Genomic DNA, 14,842 nt, shown 5'->3' with positions numbered 1-14,842 from the left:
CTTCATAAACTTCAGCCATGGCTCTGCAGCCCACTGAACGCAGATGCAGGCATGAGAATCCTGCTGTCTGAGGTGCAGAGATGTTAGGTATTTTCACAGCAGCACAAACTGTTGCCACGCTGCTGCTTATTTTGGAAAATGGTTTCTTCTTTAAGACTGTGTTAAGATGTAATGACTTTATCCTTGTAAAAGAAACTAAATTATGTTCTTTTTTTTTTTTTTTTTTTTTGAGACGGAGTCTTGCTCTGCCACGCAGGCCGGAGTGCGGTGGTGTGACCTCAGCTCACTTCAACCTCTGCCTCCTGAGTTCAAGCGATTCTCCTGCCTCAGCCTCCCTAGTAGCCGGTACTACAGGTGTTCAGCACCATGCCAGGCTAATTTTTGTATTTTAGTAGAGACGGTGTTTCACCATGTTGGCCAGGCTGGTCTCGAACTCCTGACCTCAAGTGATCCACCTGTCTCTGCCTCCCAAAGTGCTGGGATTACAGGCATGAGCAGCCACCACTCCCGGCCTGATGAGAAAGCTTTTTTGTGCTCTTTAATAAAGTGCAAAGGGTTCCTGAGACCCAAAAGTTTGAAAACCACTGGCTTAAACCGACAAAATTGTCCATGATTCTTCAGTGTATCTTCTAATCTGTTGATGGAGAGAGGACAGCAAGGGTTGCTTTACTTTTTTCCTTTCACAACTCAATGGTGCTGGGACAACTGGGGTATCCACATAGAAAAGGATGGACTGGACCCTTCCTCACCCTACACGCAAAGCTCAACATGGTTCCAATGTAAGGAGCTGACTGAGACCCATTCTGTCAGTCTGCTGGGTACCATAACGGACACCACAGACCGTGCGACTTAGACAATAGCATCTTATTTCCTTTTTACTGGAGACTGGAAGCCTGGGATCAAGGTGAGGGGGGCAGGGTTGGATTCTCTGGGGCCTCACCCCATGCTGTGTAGACAGCTTCTTCTCTGTGTCCTCACAGGTTTCTCTCACGTGTATGCAGCACTGAGGACTGTGTCTAAATTCTCTTAAAAGAACACCAGTCATACTGGATCAGGCCCTACTTTTAAGATCTTATGGGACCTAAATTGCCAAGTTAAAGGCCCTGTATGTAAATACAGTGACATTTTGGGTTTCTGGGGTTGTGACTTTAACATGGAATCTTGGGGGAGGGGGACAGTTCAGCTCATAACACCTTTAGGGGAGAATCCTGGAGAAACTGTTAGGTTGGATTAGGCAATGTTTCCTTGGCTGAGACGTCTAAAGCTATAACAAGCAACTGAAGGGAAAAAGACGGTATCAAAATTAAAAATGTTCAATTCAGAGGATACTATTAAAGTAAAATGACAACCCACAGAACAGGATACATGATCACGATAAGGACCTGATATCAAGAATATATTCAAAAACTCTTAATAAAAATCCAATTTAAAAATGGACAAAGGATTTGAATAGACACTCTCCAAAGAAAGACATATCAATGCCTTAAAAAGCACATGAGATGTTTAGCAGAATTCGTCATCTTAGAAATGGAAATCAAAACCACCGTGAAATAACACTTCACAACCACCGTGATGGGTGGGTAAAACCCCAGTATTGGACAGTGACATGTTGGTGAATTGGGGAAAACTGAAATCTTGATATATTGCTAGTGGGAGGGGAAGTAAAATGGTGCAGTTGATTTGGAAAAGTCCGACAGTTCCTCAGAAAAGCATGAAATCACCGTACGACCGAGCAATTTCACTCCTAGCCATATGCTCAAGAAAACTGAAAACATTTTTTCCAAAAAGTATGTCATGCCTGAATCTTCACAGCAGCATTATTCATAGTAGTAGAAACAGTCCAGGTGTCTGTCAACCGGTCACTCACTGAGATTCCACTCACCTTAGACGTGAAAGATGTCAGCACCGAAGGTCACACCAAAGGTCATGCACTGTACGATTCTCCTCACAACAGGTGTCCAGAATGGGCAAATCCAGAGAAAAGGAAGTTGGCTGGTGATTGCCAGGGGCTGGTAGAAGGAAGGAGCCAGGTGCTGACTCTTAATGGGTTCAAGGTTTCTTTGGCCTGTGGTGAAAAAGTCCCGGAATTACATACTAGTGGTTGATGTGCAGCTTTTAGAATATGCTAAAAAGACTGAATTGTATTCTTTAATATTGGGGCTTTTTGTGCTTTGTAAATTGCTTTTCAATTTAAAAAGGAATTCAAGAAGTTATTTGGTGTTGATATGATAGTATCCAAAACAAGTTACTATGTAACTCACGTCCCCAGAGTTAAACTTCATTTTCTGAGGATCTTGAAGTGTTTGAGGCTAGGAGACACAACGATCCTATACTGTATGTTACACCCCATCTTACTGATTTCTATCTCACATAACCATATTCAGGAAAAACCGACATGTAAATGTGAGCTGAATGCTATGCAGAGGCACATTCCTCTTACCCGGATGATCTTTAGCGGTACAGTAAGAGATGAGATCATAGCAACGTTAGTTTAGTTAGTTTAATTTCCATGGCAACAGGAATTTGGCACATGGGATGAGTTAGATCTCCCTGCACAGCTCCTAACGGGGTTGCCCATTTCTGTGTGGTGTCTGTGTATATTCTCGCTGTGGAAATAAGTGCTAGCACCTGCACAAACACTTGTCCGGAAGCGCACACGAAGCTGGTGAAGGCAGAGGACAGGCGAGAGGGAAGCATGGCTCAGCCCTGGCAAAGAAGATCGTTATTCCAAACGCAAAATATTCAGGAACACAATCCTTGGGAAGACTGATGATGTCTTTAGACCTCACCACTATCGGGTTGTATCTGTGCAGCCAGTTACCAGAGCCGCAGAACGGCGTGTGTTGGTATTGGTGTCATCACTCAACGATTCTGACTTTTCCTGGTGCTGAGGATGACTGCATATGGCAGAAGCAAAGTGCTAATCTAGCACAGGTCATCATATCCAAGTTCTTTTCTATGAAGGCGGGCAGGGTTAGGAACCACCCCACCCCACCCCACTCCCCAATCCTATAAGAACTGGGATCTGATGATCTGTGCTGTCGAGAGAGGCAGGGTTAGAACACCTCATTCCTCAATCCCATTGTTGAAAATAATAGTTGGATTGGGAGGGTTTTTACTCCTAAGGTTGAAGCCGTGCATTTCTGGAGCCTGGGCTGTCAGTCATGGTGGCTGGGGAATGCTGGGGCTGCGGTTGTCTGGCTGCCGGTAGCCCTGCTGGTGGGTCCTCCCTCTTTGACACCGTTCATTTCTGAAGCTTGCTTTCCCCGGTGTTGGAAGTAGCAGCACTGGAAGAATGGCCGCCTTCCTACAGTGAAGCTCTGGCAGGAGAGGAGAAGATACGGAGCGTCTGTTCAAGGACGTGACGTTCTGGGCACTGCACCATGCGTTCTGCTTCTCAGCTGTGCCTCCTGGTTGATGTTACCATCACCTGGCATTTCCCAGGAGGTAACTGGCGAATGCCACACTGATGGAACAGTGCGGCTCGAGTCCAGGGCCGCTGGAGCACATCAGCAAGGTCAGGCTGGACGCATGTGCTTGCTGACAGGAAAATGACAGGAAATGACATGTCAGTTCAGGAAAATGACAGGAAATGTCATGTCAGTTCAGGAAAATGACAGGAAATGTCATGTCAGTTCAGGAAAATGACAGGAAATGTGTTTGCTGACAGAAAAATGACAGGAAGACGACAGGAAAGAGGCCCATGAGGAGAGGAACCAGTAGATTCAAGGCAGTTAACCGAAGGAGCGAGCCATCACAGGCTGGGAGGACACCCCAGCCACAGTGGATGTCAGCGGTGGTGGCTGGACTCGGGGTCCGTGAATGTTGCATGATCGAACGTGTTTGGTACATTCTCAGCTCCTGCCCAGGTGCCTCCCAAGCATCAGGTGTTGTGGCTCCCCACACCCTTCCCATCTGTGTGTAGCATGACCACCACCTTCCTACCGTGTGTTTGTCCTATCACGGCTGCTGTGCCTAACGGACGCTTTGCTTTCCAGCTACTTTCCTATAACCAAAGCCCTTGAACGACTTTGCGTTTCAGAGACGACAGGGTATTAGTTTTTCATGATTGCTCTGAGGATTGCCGAAAGCAAATGTAACTTACAGGATGGAAGATATTGGAGACAGTAATTATAGATGACTTTTCTCAGTTTTTTGATTGTGGTAAAGTTACACAGCACTCTATTTTTAAGTGTATGGTTTTGTGGCATTAAGTGTGTTCACACTGTCGTGCTGCGATCACCGCCATCCATCTCCAGTACTTTCTGGTCTCCCCACGCTTGAAACTCGGTCTACCAAACACTAGCTCTCCTCCCGCCCCAGCTCTGGTAAGCACTACAGGTTGCTTACAAAATAAGCTTTTTCAGTAAGAGAAGGGGCAAGGAAAAGAGCTCTAAAGACTGTCTTGAGATTTGAGGAAGTGTTTTAGGTTTTGTTGTGTGGTTCCCGGTGTAAAGGAACTATTGAAGACGTGGGAAGGCGAAGGTCTGTGATCTCAGGAAGTGCTGGGCTGGGCAGCTTTCCCACTGTGACGGGGGCACTTGCCCTCAAACCTGCCTGAGATAATCGCGTGAGGATGGTGCTGCATTGTGACAGCTCTGAACTTGGTCCCCTTGAACGTTGCCAGGTACATAAGCTTTGGCGGTTACCGTCTAGTGTCTGTGGGAGACCTAGAATTTGAACATTGTTGACTTTAGGACACACTCATTTTATAACACTCTACCTGTTCTCATCAATAGGAAATATGCTGTGTCCTTTTTTTTTTTTTTTTTTTGAGAGGGAGTCTCGCTCTGTCGCCCAGGCTGGGGTGCAGTGGCCGGATCTCAGCTCACTGCAAGCTCCGCCTCCTGGATTTACGCCATTCTCCTGCCTCAGCCTCCCGAGTAGCTGGGACTACAGGCGCCCGCCACCTCGCCCGGTTAGGTTTTTTTTTTTTTTTTTTTCGTATTTTTTAGTAGAGATGGGGTTTCACCGTGTTAGCCAGGATGGTCTCGATCTCCTGACCTCGTGATCCGCCCGTCTTGGCCCCCCAAAGTGCTGGGATTACAGGTTTGAGCCACCGCGCCCGGCCTTTTTTTTTTTTTTCCCTTAATATTCTGTGTTGCTGTAACAGTAGTTGCAGCCGACGCTACTTCTGGTTCATGGTCATCACCAAACACAAGCTTCAGGAAACCGTGTGAAAAATGAAGGGGAAAGTGCTTTTCTGCAAAGGGCTTTTTTGAACATCTTGTTTTTTTCTGGAATATATGTTTTGGTGTAAAACGTTTTCATATTTAGGGGTTTGTAACGTGTTTTATACTGGTTAGCTTTGAAACCCCATGTTTTTGCATGCCATGGGGCTGCTTTATCCTGTTATTCTATGATATAGCAGGTTGGCAAAACTATTGGTTATTTCACTTTAAAAACCAAAGCAACTTACAGATTGAGTGTGATTCTTGTAAGAATTTCATTGTAAAATTGATTTGTGTTCAACAAGCTTACTGGAATGGCTAGATCCGTGGACAAAAAGATAAGAACATGTCAAGTCTCTGGGCCAGGAAGGACTTCCAAATAATACAAGTGATACACATTAATTTCTTAACAAAAGATTAGATTTAGTACATAACTGTTTAAAACCTCCATATTTTCTATTATAGCCATTCCACAGTGCCCATGGGGGTGGGCTGCAGGACTGCCTATGGAATCCAAAGTCTTTGGGCGTTGAGGTCCCTGCAATAAAATGGCATCGTGTTTGCATATGACATATGCACATCCTCCTGCAGACAGTCATGTCAGGGTTGCTCGTAACAGCTATACCATGGACATTCCATGCGAGTAGTTGTTTAAAGAATAATAAAGTCTGAATGCTTAGTACAAACACATTAAAAAATATGTTGATCTATGGTTGGTTGAATCCACAGGCCTGGAACCCCGGGAGAGAGTACAAACTCTAGAAGCAAAACGAACAAAGCACTTGAGGTCAGCAGTGACGGGTGTGGGATCACACTGAATCTCATGTGTTTTGCTGTCTGTGTCACTGTGTCCCGTGTAAACGGGAATCATTTGTAGCTTAAGGTAAAATAGGTAACAGGAAACACTACAGAGTGGGCACGAAGGCGCGCCCCTCATTACCCCGTGTTACAGCCAAGCGTCTGCCTCCTAGGGAAGGATCTGTTCTGTGGGGAGACTAGATGTTGATGATTTCCGGATGTGTGAAGGGAAACTCCCTCCGAGAAGCGTGGCTTTGGCCGGAGCACATCAGACGAGAGTTAGCGTGGCATGGAGTTTCCACAGTGGCCCTCAGGCCTGCTGCTTCTCTCCTCTCCCCACCCCTGGCCCTGACTCTTACCAAGGGAGGCAAGTTCAGCTCCAGCTGAGCCCCGCACAGGGCTGTGGGTCTCTAGGGCAGGTGCCCACCTTCGCCTGAACAGGCTGTGTCAGAGGAGGGTCTGGCTGTACTTGAGCTGTGAGAGATGCTCTCAGAGATCCAGCATCCTGAAAACCCAGGTGCTGAAGGTTCCTCCTCTTCCACCATCCTGCGGGGAAGGGGGTCTTATCCTGCTTCCCCTCAACCCAAGCTGACTTCTTGTCTGTTCTGTACACCTAGGTTTTCAGAACAGTTTTGTTAATCATCTAGCAGACAAACAACCATAAGGTGACAGCCTGGGAGGGTAGACGGCGCTGGAAGGTAGTTTCCTGAATAACAGCGTTCAGTTTCCTGTTTTGCCATCATTTGACCCAAGGCCCCAAGATAATTGAAATATTGTCAGCCAAACACCGATTTTTTATCTGAGTTTTTTTTTTCTTTTTAAGTTATGGGTGCAAACTTATAACCAGGGACCTGACAAAAGAGAAGGATTTATTTGCAAAGTGAATGTCGGGGATGGTTGGCATTTGCCAACTCTGACTAGCAGGGACCCAGGCTGCTTCCGTTCTGCCGCCCGACTCCTGACCCTCCAGCTCCTGCCCCTGTTCCCACCAGCAGGAAGAGGAGCGGGAAGGTGCCTTTTCCCCTTTAAGGGGGTGAGGTGAGAGTTGCACCTGCCACTTAGCTAGTCCCTGGGGTGATTCTCCAGCATGCGTGGGAGTTGGGTTTGGAGGCCTGAGCCCCGTGAAGCTGGGGTTGCTGTTCCCTGAGCAGCAGGAAACTGGACTCTGGGAAGTGGGGTCAGAGGGTAGCATCCTCAGGAGGGGCCTCTCGTCCCATTTGACATCTTCAGTGCAAGAGGGGGTGTGGGCTTCATGGTCCATTGACAAATAGAACGTTACTTTTTTTTTTTTTTGAAGCACATAGAACCCTAATTCCTTTGGCTTTTACTAAAGTGGCATTTTGTAATTCCACATGATTTCATTGATATACTCGCAGGAGAGAATGCTTCCTGTAAACCAGAAGGATCTCTGCGACAGTCCTCGATCCATAGAGAGTTCATTTTCCCAAGGTTATAGACACAGCCTTAGGAGGGGTTGAGGACACACTGCGGCAGCCTCAGGAGGTCCTGGACATGTGTCCAAGGTGTTTGGGGCACAACTTGGTCTTACACATTTTAGGGAGACGTGAGACATCAATACATGTGAGACGTACGTTGGTTCAGTCTAGGAAGGATGGACGGCTCGAAGCGGGGAGGGATTTCCAGGTCACAGGTAGATCAGACAAATGCATTTCTGGTGCATCTTTCCAGAGGAAGCAGTCAGATCCGCATTTATCTCCGTGTGCAGATGGTGACTTTGAGTTCTGTCCTCTGTCCATGAGGAATTTCCTTGTGGATCGGTTGTGAGGGAGGTACGTGGCTTTTCCCCCCACCCCCAGTAGCTGTCTCTGTTAGGAAGAGCATGGGAGGCAGGTTTGGTCTAAGCTCTGCCTCACCTTGACGTCCCTTTACCTTAGTGATTTTGGGGTCCTGAGATGTATTATCAACTTCATGTTTCTGAACACACTGGCACTCTAAACAGTGTTGTAGGAGGCATCTAACTTACTTAGAAGAAGAAGAATATTTGGAAACACTTGAGCACCTTCGTCCTTCAGAGAACCAAGCCTTTGTTTAGTTTGCTTTGCCCTGAGGCTGTTACGCTGTCCCGGGCTGTGCGGCCTTAGAAAGCTGTGCCCCTGGCCGGGCGCGGTGGCTCAAGCCTGTAATCCCAGCACTTTGGGAGGCCGAGACGGGCGGATCAGGAGGTCAGGAGATCGAGACCATCCTGGCTAACACGGTGAAACCCCGTCTCTACTAAAAAACAAAAATACAAAAAACTAGCCGGGCGAGGTGGCGGACGCCTGTAGTCCCAGCTACTTGGGAGGCTGAGGCAGGAGAATGGCGGGAACCCGGGAGGCGGAGCTTGCAGTGAGCTGAGATCCGGCCACTGCACTCCAGCCTGGGCGACAGAGCAAGACTCTGTCTCAAAAAAAAAAAAAAAAAAAAAAAAAAAAGAAAGCTGTGCCCCTGTGAGCTACTGCCTGTGGAATCTGGTGACTTTGAAGTTAATCCAGCAGCTACATATTTTGGAAAGCAGATTCCCTCTTAAAGTGTTGGTGATTATGATTCTAGCACTAGAATTTCAGTGTGTATTTTCCACCCATCTTACTTTGTCTCCTCATACACTGAGATGCTGCTGCATTTGCTCTTAGGCTTCACGGAGGGAGGGTCAGTTCTGACCCTTTCTTAGATATTGACCTTGAACGGACAGAATCGAGATTCAGGAAAACTCTCGAGCTGTGAGAGTGTGCTGATATCTATGTAAGTGGGGTTCATGTGTCAAACTCAGGTTTAAGAAAAACCAATTCTAGGCTGGGCATAGTGGCTCACACCTGTCATCCCAACACCTTGGGAGGCTGAGTTGGGCAGTTCACTTTTGAGCCCAGGAATTCAAGACCAGCCTGGGCAACATAGCAAGACCCTGACTCTACAAAAAATTAAATAGGACAGGTGATGTACACCTGTGGTCCCAGCTACTCGGGAAGCTAAGGCTGGAGGATGACCCAAGCCTGGCAGGTGGAGGCTGCAGTGAACCATGATAGCACCACTGTACTTATGGTGCACTGTGCCTGAGTGGCAGAAGAACCACCACCCCCCCACACACAAAATATCAATTCATGCAGTGGCCAGTTCTGCTGGGACCACCTGTTAAGACTACTCTGGGCCTCATGGTTTGAGAAGCGTCTGTCTGGGGTCGAGAGGGAGTAGCTTGAGGGCCTAGAAGCCAGTTCTTGTGGTTGAGCGTGATTGCGTGTGTGGAGTTGGGGGCAGGGCTCTCCATGGCATGAGTGGGTAAATGGATAGGCTTCCAGGACGAGCCCCTGTGACTTTGCCTGGTTTACATCCGTCCAATACAAATCCACAGGCTCTTACTCTAGAAGCTTCTGCAGGGGCTGATGGACTGGCCTGGGGACAGAGGGTGCCCTCAGAGCCTCATGGTGTTGTCTGGTTTAGGAAGAGCACTTAGTCACCTAGATCTAGGATTTATGACACTACAAGGGGACTCCTCACACTCGGAGCAGCATCCATCTGCATTCTAGACTTGGTTCTAGGCAAAGTATTTTGGAGCCTGTTGGTACCCTGTGTTCTGTTTATGTGTAAAACAAGTTAGAGTTATAACTAGTTAAAACCTATTTTTAACATTTTGTCACAGAATATGGCAGTTGTGGTGGAGCCTGGCCAGAGACCCCCACACTCAGACGCTGTTGCTTGCTGGAGTTGCAGGCGTTGCCTGCATCGGCTGCCCCTCCCGGCGTGTCTGTGTTCTTGACACGGGCGCCCATCGAGGCTCGGCCTGTGGGAGTCGTGCAGCCATTTGTCTCCGTGTTCCTCTGAGGTTCCGCAGACTTCACGGTCCCGTGGCAGAGCGTACGGTATCTGCTTGCATCCTGATTTCCCCAAACCCCAGGACAGACCAAGAGTTCCTTACACACAACTGCAGAGGGCCCCGTGGCGTGGATTTGCAGAGACACAGTGTTTCCCCAGCTTGGCCTTCGTCTCCAGAGTTGGCTTTAGGGTGATAGAAGCTTCCTTCAGACTGGGGGGCCTTGAAGCTTTGGTGCTAGGAATTCGGTGACCAGCACGGATGATACCCCGTTTCTCTGCATTTGTAGCAATAGTTGTTAACACGACCACGAGATGTACAGAGGAAGGAAAAAGGAGGTTTTATTTTCAGAGTAACACTCTGTGCTTTGGGAAATGTGGTCTTGGGGGAGCTGTAAGCACACGCCCCTCAGGAGGGGAGGAGGCCGCGGCATTACACGTTCCGGGGTTTGTTGGCTGTGTGTGTTCATCGGGCTCAAGGAATGTCTGAACGTTTACAGGGAAAGTGGGGTTTGTTCATCCGGTTCGTGCAATGTCTGAACACTTACAGGGAAAGTCTAGCACACATGCAGTGAGTTAACCTGTAACATCCGTGTTCGCCTTGGGGCAAGTGTAACATTTGAAATGAGGTGGACTGGGCGTGTCATGTACAAAGGTGAGCTGTTGGGCGCAGACGTTTATGCGCAGCCTCAGTCACAGCCAGGACTGGCTCAGGGTCTGCAGCCTGTGGCAGGAAAGGACACTCATGAGGCCATTCTGTCCAGTCGGGGCTGCCGGCAGGGTCCCAGGGTGGGGCTGTCTGGTCGACCGGCATCTGGAGTCCACCCAGGTCCAGTGGGCAGCGTTCCTCTACACCAGGCTTCTGATTGTGGAGGAGACTTCATGCTGGTTAACACACTGTACAGGAGTAATGTTGTGGGGCTTTGGGGTCCACCTTCCCTATGATGCCGGTTACATTTCTCTCCGGACCTCACAGCCACAGAGACTGCACCTCGTCTGACAGCAGGGGGTGCCATGTTGACATAGTAGTTTATTGTATTAACCTTTATTACTATTTTAATAACCTTTTTTTTTCTTTTTAAAGAGATAGGGTATTGCTGTGTTACTCAAGCCAGTCTTGAACTCCTGGCCTCAAGCAATCTTCCCACCTCGGCCTCCCAAAGTGCTGGGCTTATAGACGTGAGCCAGTGCGCCCAGCCTACAGCCATGTTTTTAAAACTCAGCAGTTTAAAAATCCTATTCCTTTTACCCCCTCAAGCAGGCTGGTTGGCCTTGTGCAAACTGGGGTGTCACGATCTTAGCCCCCCTTTTATTTTTCCCTTTGGCCTCAAATTCTGATGAGAACAGCAGTTACAAAATGGGCTTTAGGTGATTCTTCCGTTACTAAAGCCAGAATCCTCAGCAGTTAGAGATGTTTGTCCCCAGGATTCCAGAAAGCTGTTTTGAGTCAAGCCCGTAGCAAATAAGTAAGGAACTAAACTCTTGGTCCTCTGCTTACTACCAGGGGAATGGGTTAGTTGCTGATACCCTTTGATCTGTGCTCACGTGCTGCATCTCATCACGGGAAGCAGAGTCGCCCTGTGGAATAAAGCCCGGCTCAAGGTGGCGCGTCGAGACGCTTGGGGCTGTCAGTCCCTTGTACAGCGGCAGACTTGGAGACTCAGTATCGCGTGCAGAGCCCAGGCAACCGGAGTGCATCCACCTTAGAGACCACATGGACGGTCGGCAAGGTGGATGTCCGGGCATATGGCCTTGACAGGCCCACTGCGAGGTGAATTAGGAATTCGTTAGCAAAGAAATCAAACTCGCCTTTGGGTCCCAACTACTTGGAAGGTTGAGGCGGGAGGATTGCTTGAGCCAGAAGGTCAAGGCCGCGATGAGCCATGGTTGTAATACTGTACTCTGGACTGGGTGACACAGTGAGACTCCAAGTCAAAAAAAAAAACAAAAACAAAAAAAACAAACCTTACTCTTCATAGCAAGAGGGAGAATTTATCAAAGTAACTGAAACAAAATCTTAGATGATGTAATTTCAGTGGCTAAGTGAGCTGTCCAGCCCACGTGGCTGGCTCACAACGCAACAGAGCCAGGTGCTGCTGCAACTGCCCCCCAACCCCGATCGCTTGTGGACATTTTCTGTTTTCCCATATCTCCCTTTTGGATACGTAGCTCGCTACTTTATAGCTAAGCATCAGTAAAACAGGTTGTCTATTTTGAAAAGTAACTATTATGTCTTTTAAGGACAGAAAATGAAGCAGGTGACAATAGCATGGCAACCTGGTGAATAGATTTAGAGGAATATTTAATACTTGGCACCACTCTGATCCCTTCTTCTCTCATGCTTAGTTACAGCTACCGCCTCCTAGGACAGAACACTTTCAGCTCTGTGAGTAGGAATTAAACATGTTCTAAATCAGAAGTTTTAGTTAAGCAGTATTTTATGTGAATGTCCAGATCCTAAGTGTTCACTGTACTGGTGTGTGGTGTTGAAGAAGGAACGAGGGCTTGGGGCCACGTCTATGGTGCAGCGTCCGGGTTCCCATATGTGAGATGAGGTCCATGAGACACGGCCTGGAAGGTTCAGACTGTGGGATTGAAGGGATCTACCCACTCCTGGAAAGCCTCAAGTCTAACTTGACTTGGGCTGGTTTTAGGGAGATGCTGGCAGCGCTGTCCTCACAGGTTACCGGGAGGGGCTCTGGCACCGTCCCCGTCAGGTGTCTCATGATCAGCCCAGCTTGCTCATCTCAGAAGCTGTTGGTCGTGTTCTCGTTCCTGTTGTTCGTTGCGTGTTATTTAGGTTCTGTTCATGTGGGGACCTAGGAAGTTCCACAGTGAGAGGAGAGCCGCTGAGCCGCCTTCCTGCCTGGATGCCAGCCCCACGGAGGACCGTAACTGCTTGAGGTTGGCTTCTGCCCCCGGCCTCACCTGTGGACGCATTGATGCAGTGGTACTTTCTAAGCTCCTGTTGCACACAGTGCTGCTGTATGGATCCATTAATTCAAGGCACTGCCTAATAAAATCCCAGAAGGCTGTGTGTGAAATGGAAAGCTTATTCTCAATTTTATCTGGAAATTCAAAGGACCTACAATAGCCAAAATAAATTTAAAAAAGGGAAACAATGTTGGAAGACTTCACTATCTGATTTCAAAACTTTACATAAAGTCATAGTTTTTAAGGCAGTGGTATTAGCACAAAAATAGACACATACATCAAAGGAACAGAATTAAATTGAGAAATAAAGCCTTGTATTTATGGTTAATTTATTTTTGACAAAGGTCTCAAGACAATTCAGTAAGAGAAAGGTAGTTTGTTTTTTCAACAAATGTTGCTGTGGCAACTGAGTACCCACACACCAAAAAGAAAAACCGTGGGGGAAAAAGTCCCCCAAACCAAACCAAAACAAACAAAAATCCCACTTAGATCCCTACTGCACACACAAAAATTAACTCCAAATGAGTCACAGACCTAAATGAAAGAACAGTAAGACCATGAGACTACTAAAACTTCCCAAAACACAATCCATAGAAATTAGTGAAATAGACTTCATTAAAATAGAAAACTAGTAAGTTTTAAAAGATGATTATCTCCCTATAGCTAATGTAACAAATTACTTTGATCTTAGTGGCTTATAACAAGACACGAATCTATTATCCTATTGATGGAGAAGTCAGAAGTGTAAAATCTAAGTGTCAGCAGAACTACATTCCTTCTGGAGGCTTCAAATGAGAATCCATTTCTTTACCTTTCCCAACTTCTAGAGGCCACATGTGTCCCTGACTCCTGGCCCCTCTTCATCTTTAAAGTGCATCACTCCAGTCTCCAGTTCTTTTCTCTTGTAAGGACCTTCTTGATTACAGTGGGTCTACCTACTTAAACCAGGATAAAAGTCCCATCTCAAGATCTTAAATTAATCGAATTAATCAGCTGCAAAATCCCTTTTAACCACTTCAGACAACAGGTTCATAAGTTCTGAGGAATAGGACCTGGTTATCTTGGGGGAAGGGCTTTGTTCTGTCTGCTACATAATAGATTGTTCTTTCACTGAGACACGTTACATCTGTAAAACTCTTATATTCAGATTACATAAGGCACCTGTAACCCATAAGATGACAACCAACCCATTTAAAACCTGAGCAAAAAATCTGAACATTTTGCCAACATATACAAATGGCTATGAATAGGAATTAGCACATTAAAGGCTAATAAGCACGTTAAAAATGCTTAGCATCATTCATTGTTGCAAAGTAAATACACAATGATATACCATTTCACATCATTTAGAATGGCAGAAATAAAAATAACAGTAACTATTGCTGGTGATGTGGAGAAACTGGAATGCACATATGCTGCTGGTGGAAGTGTGAAATGGTGCAGTTATTTTGTAAATAATTTGGCAGTTTTTAAAAAGCTAAACCTAAACTTACAATAAGAGTCAATCATGCTACTTGGCATCCACTTAAGATAAAGGAAATTATATGCATACACAAAGATATATACATAAATGTCGACGGCAGCTTAATACTGGAAACAACCAACTGGTAAATGAATAAACAGAATGTCATATCTATCAAATAGAATATAAATAAATAATAAGGAATAAACTACTGGTACATGGTACAGCAAGGACTTCAAAACAGGTAAAGGAGGCATAGAGAATTGTGTACATTGTATGATTTTATATCATAAAATTATAAGATCATAAAAAAACCAAAAACCATAAAATCATAGAGTAAAATATTCTATGATATTATTTTCTAGAAAATTTAGAGTGCACTGTTATGATTTCTAGGGTTCTTTTTCGTAGAGCTAACCTTTCATCTGATATCCTTTGCAATCAGCCAAGTACATTCTTTAGCACGTTTATAGTGTATTTCTGCTGATAACACATTCTCTCAGCTTTCATATTTGGGAATGTGTTGTTTCACCCCTGTTTATAAAGGAGATTTTCCCTGGATATGAGTTGACAGGCCTTTCTCCTGCTTTTAGTGCTTTAAAAAATGTCTTTCCATGGTCTTCTGGTCTCCACTGTATCTTCACAGAAGTCACGCGTTGTTCAAATGCTTCTCTGG

General features: G+C 46.3%; 1 protein-coding gene and 1 long non-coding RNA gene across 35 annotated transcripts in view; one reads left to right on the top strand and one right to left on the bottom strand.

Moving 5' to 3' along the window:
* LOC135968371 (uncharacterized) overlaps nt 1-14,842 on the bottom strand; it is a 239,494-nt gene that overhangs the window by 82,157 nt on the left and 142,495 nt on the right. For 30 of the 34 annotated variants that reach the window (XR_012428119.1, XR_012428123.1, XR_012428118.1 and 27 more), the window contains one exon: nt 1,883-2,065. Coding sequence is in view for 18 of the 34 variants with exons in the window: in XM_074025091.1 (XP_073881192.1) it covers nt 1,884-2,065 (182 nt within the window). In the remaining 16 variants the exon portion in view is untranslated. Of the gene's footprint in view, nt 1-378; nt 2,066-2,628; nt 2,988-3,119; nt 3,541-14,842 lie in introns of those variants that run through there. The other 4 variants (XR_012428110.1, XR_012428122.1, XR_012428125.1 and 1 more) reach the window with 3 other exon arrangements.
* LOC135968374 (uncharacterized) lies at nt 10,462-13,138 on the top strand. Its single transcript, XR_010583056.2, has 2 exons — nt 10,462-12,156; nt 12,571-13,138. It is a non-coding gene; the product is annotated as an uncharacterized lncRNA (long non-coding RNA).

This window comes from Macaca fascicularis, chromosome 19 (genome assembly GCF_037993035.2).
Source record: "Macaca fascicularis isolate 582-1 chromosome 19, T2T-MFA8v1.1".
In the NCBI taxonomy this organism is placed as follows: domain Eukaryota; kingdom Metazoa; phylum Chordata; class Mammalia; order Primates; family Cercopithecidae; genus Macaca; species Macaca fascicularis.
The sequence above is the reverse complement of the archived record's forward strand: the minus strand, read 5'-3'. Positions and strand labels throughout refer to the sequence as shown.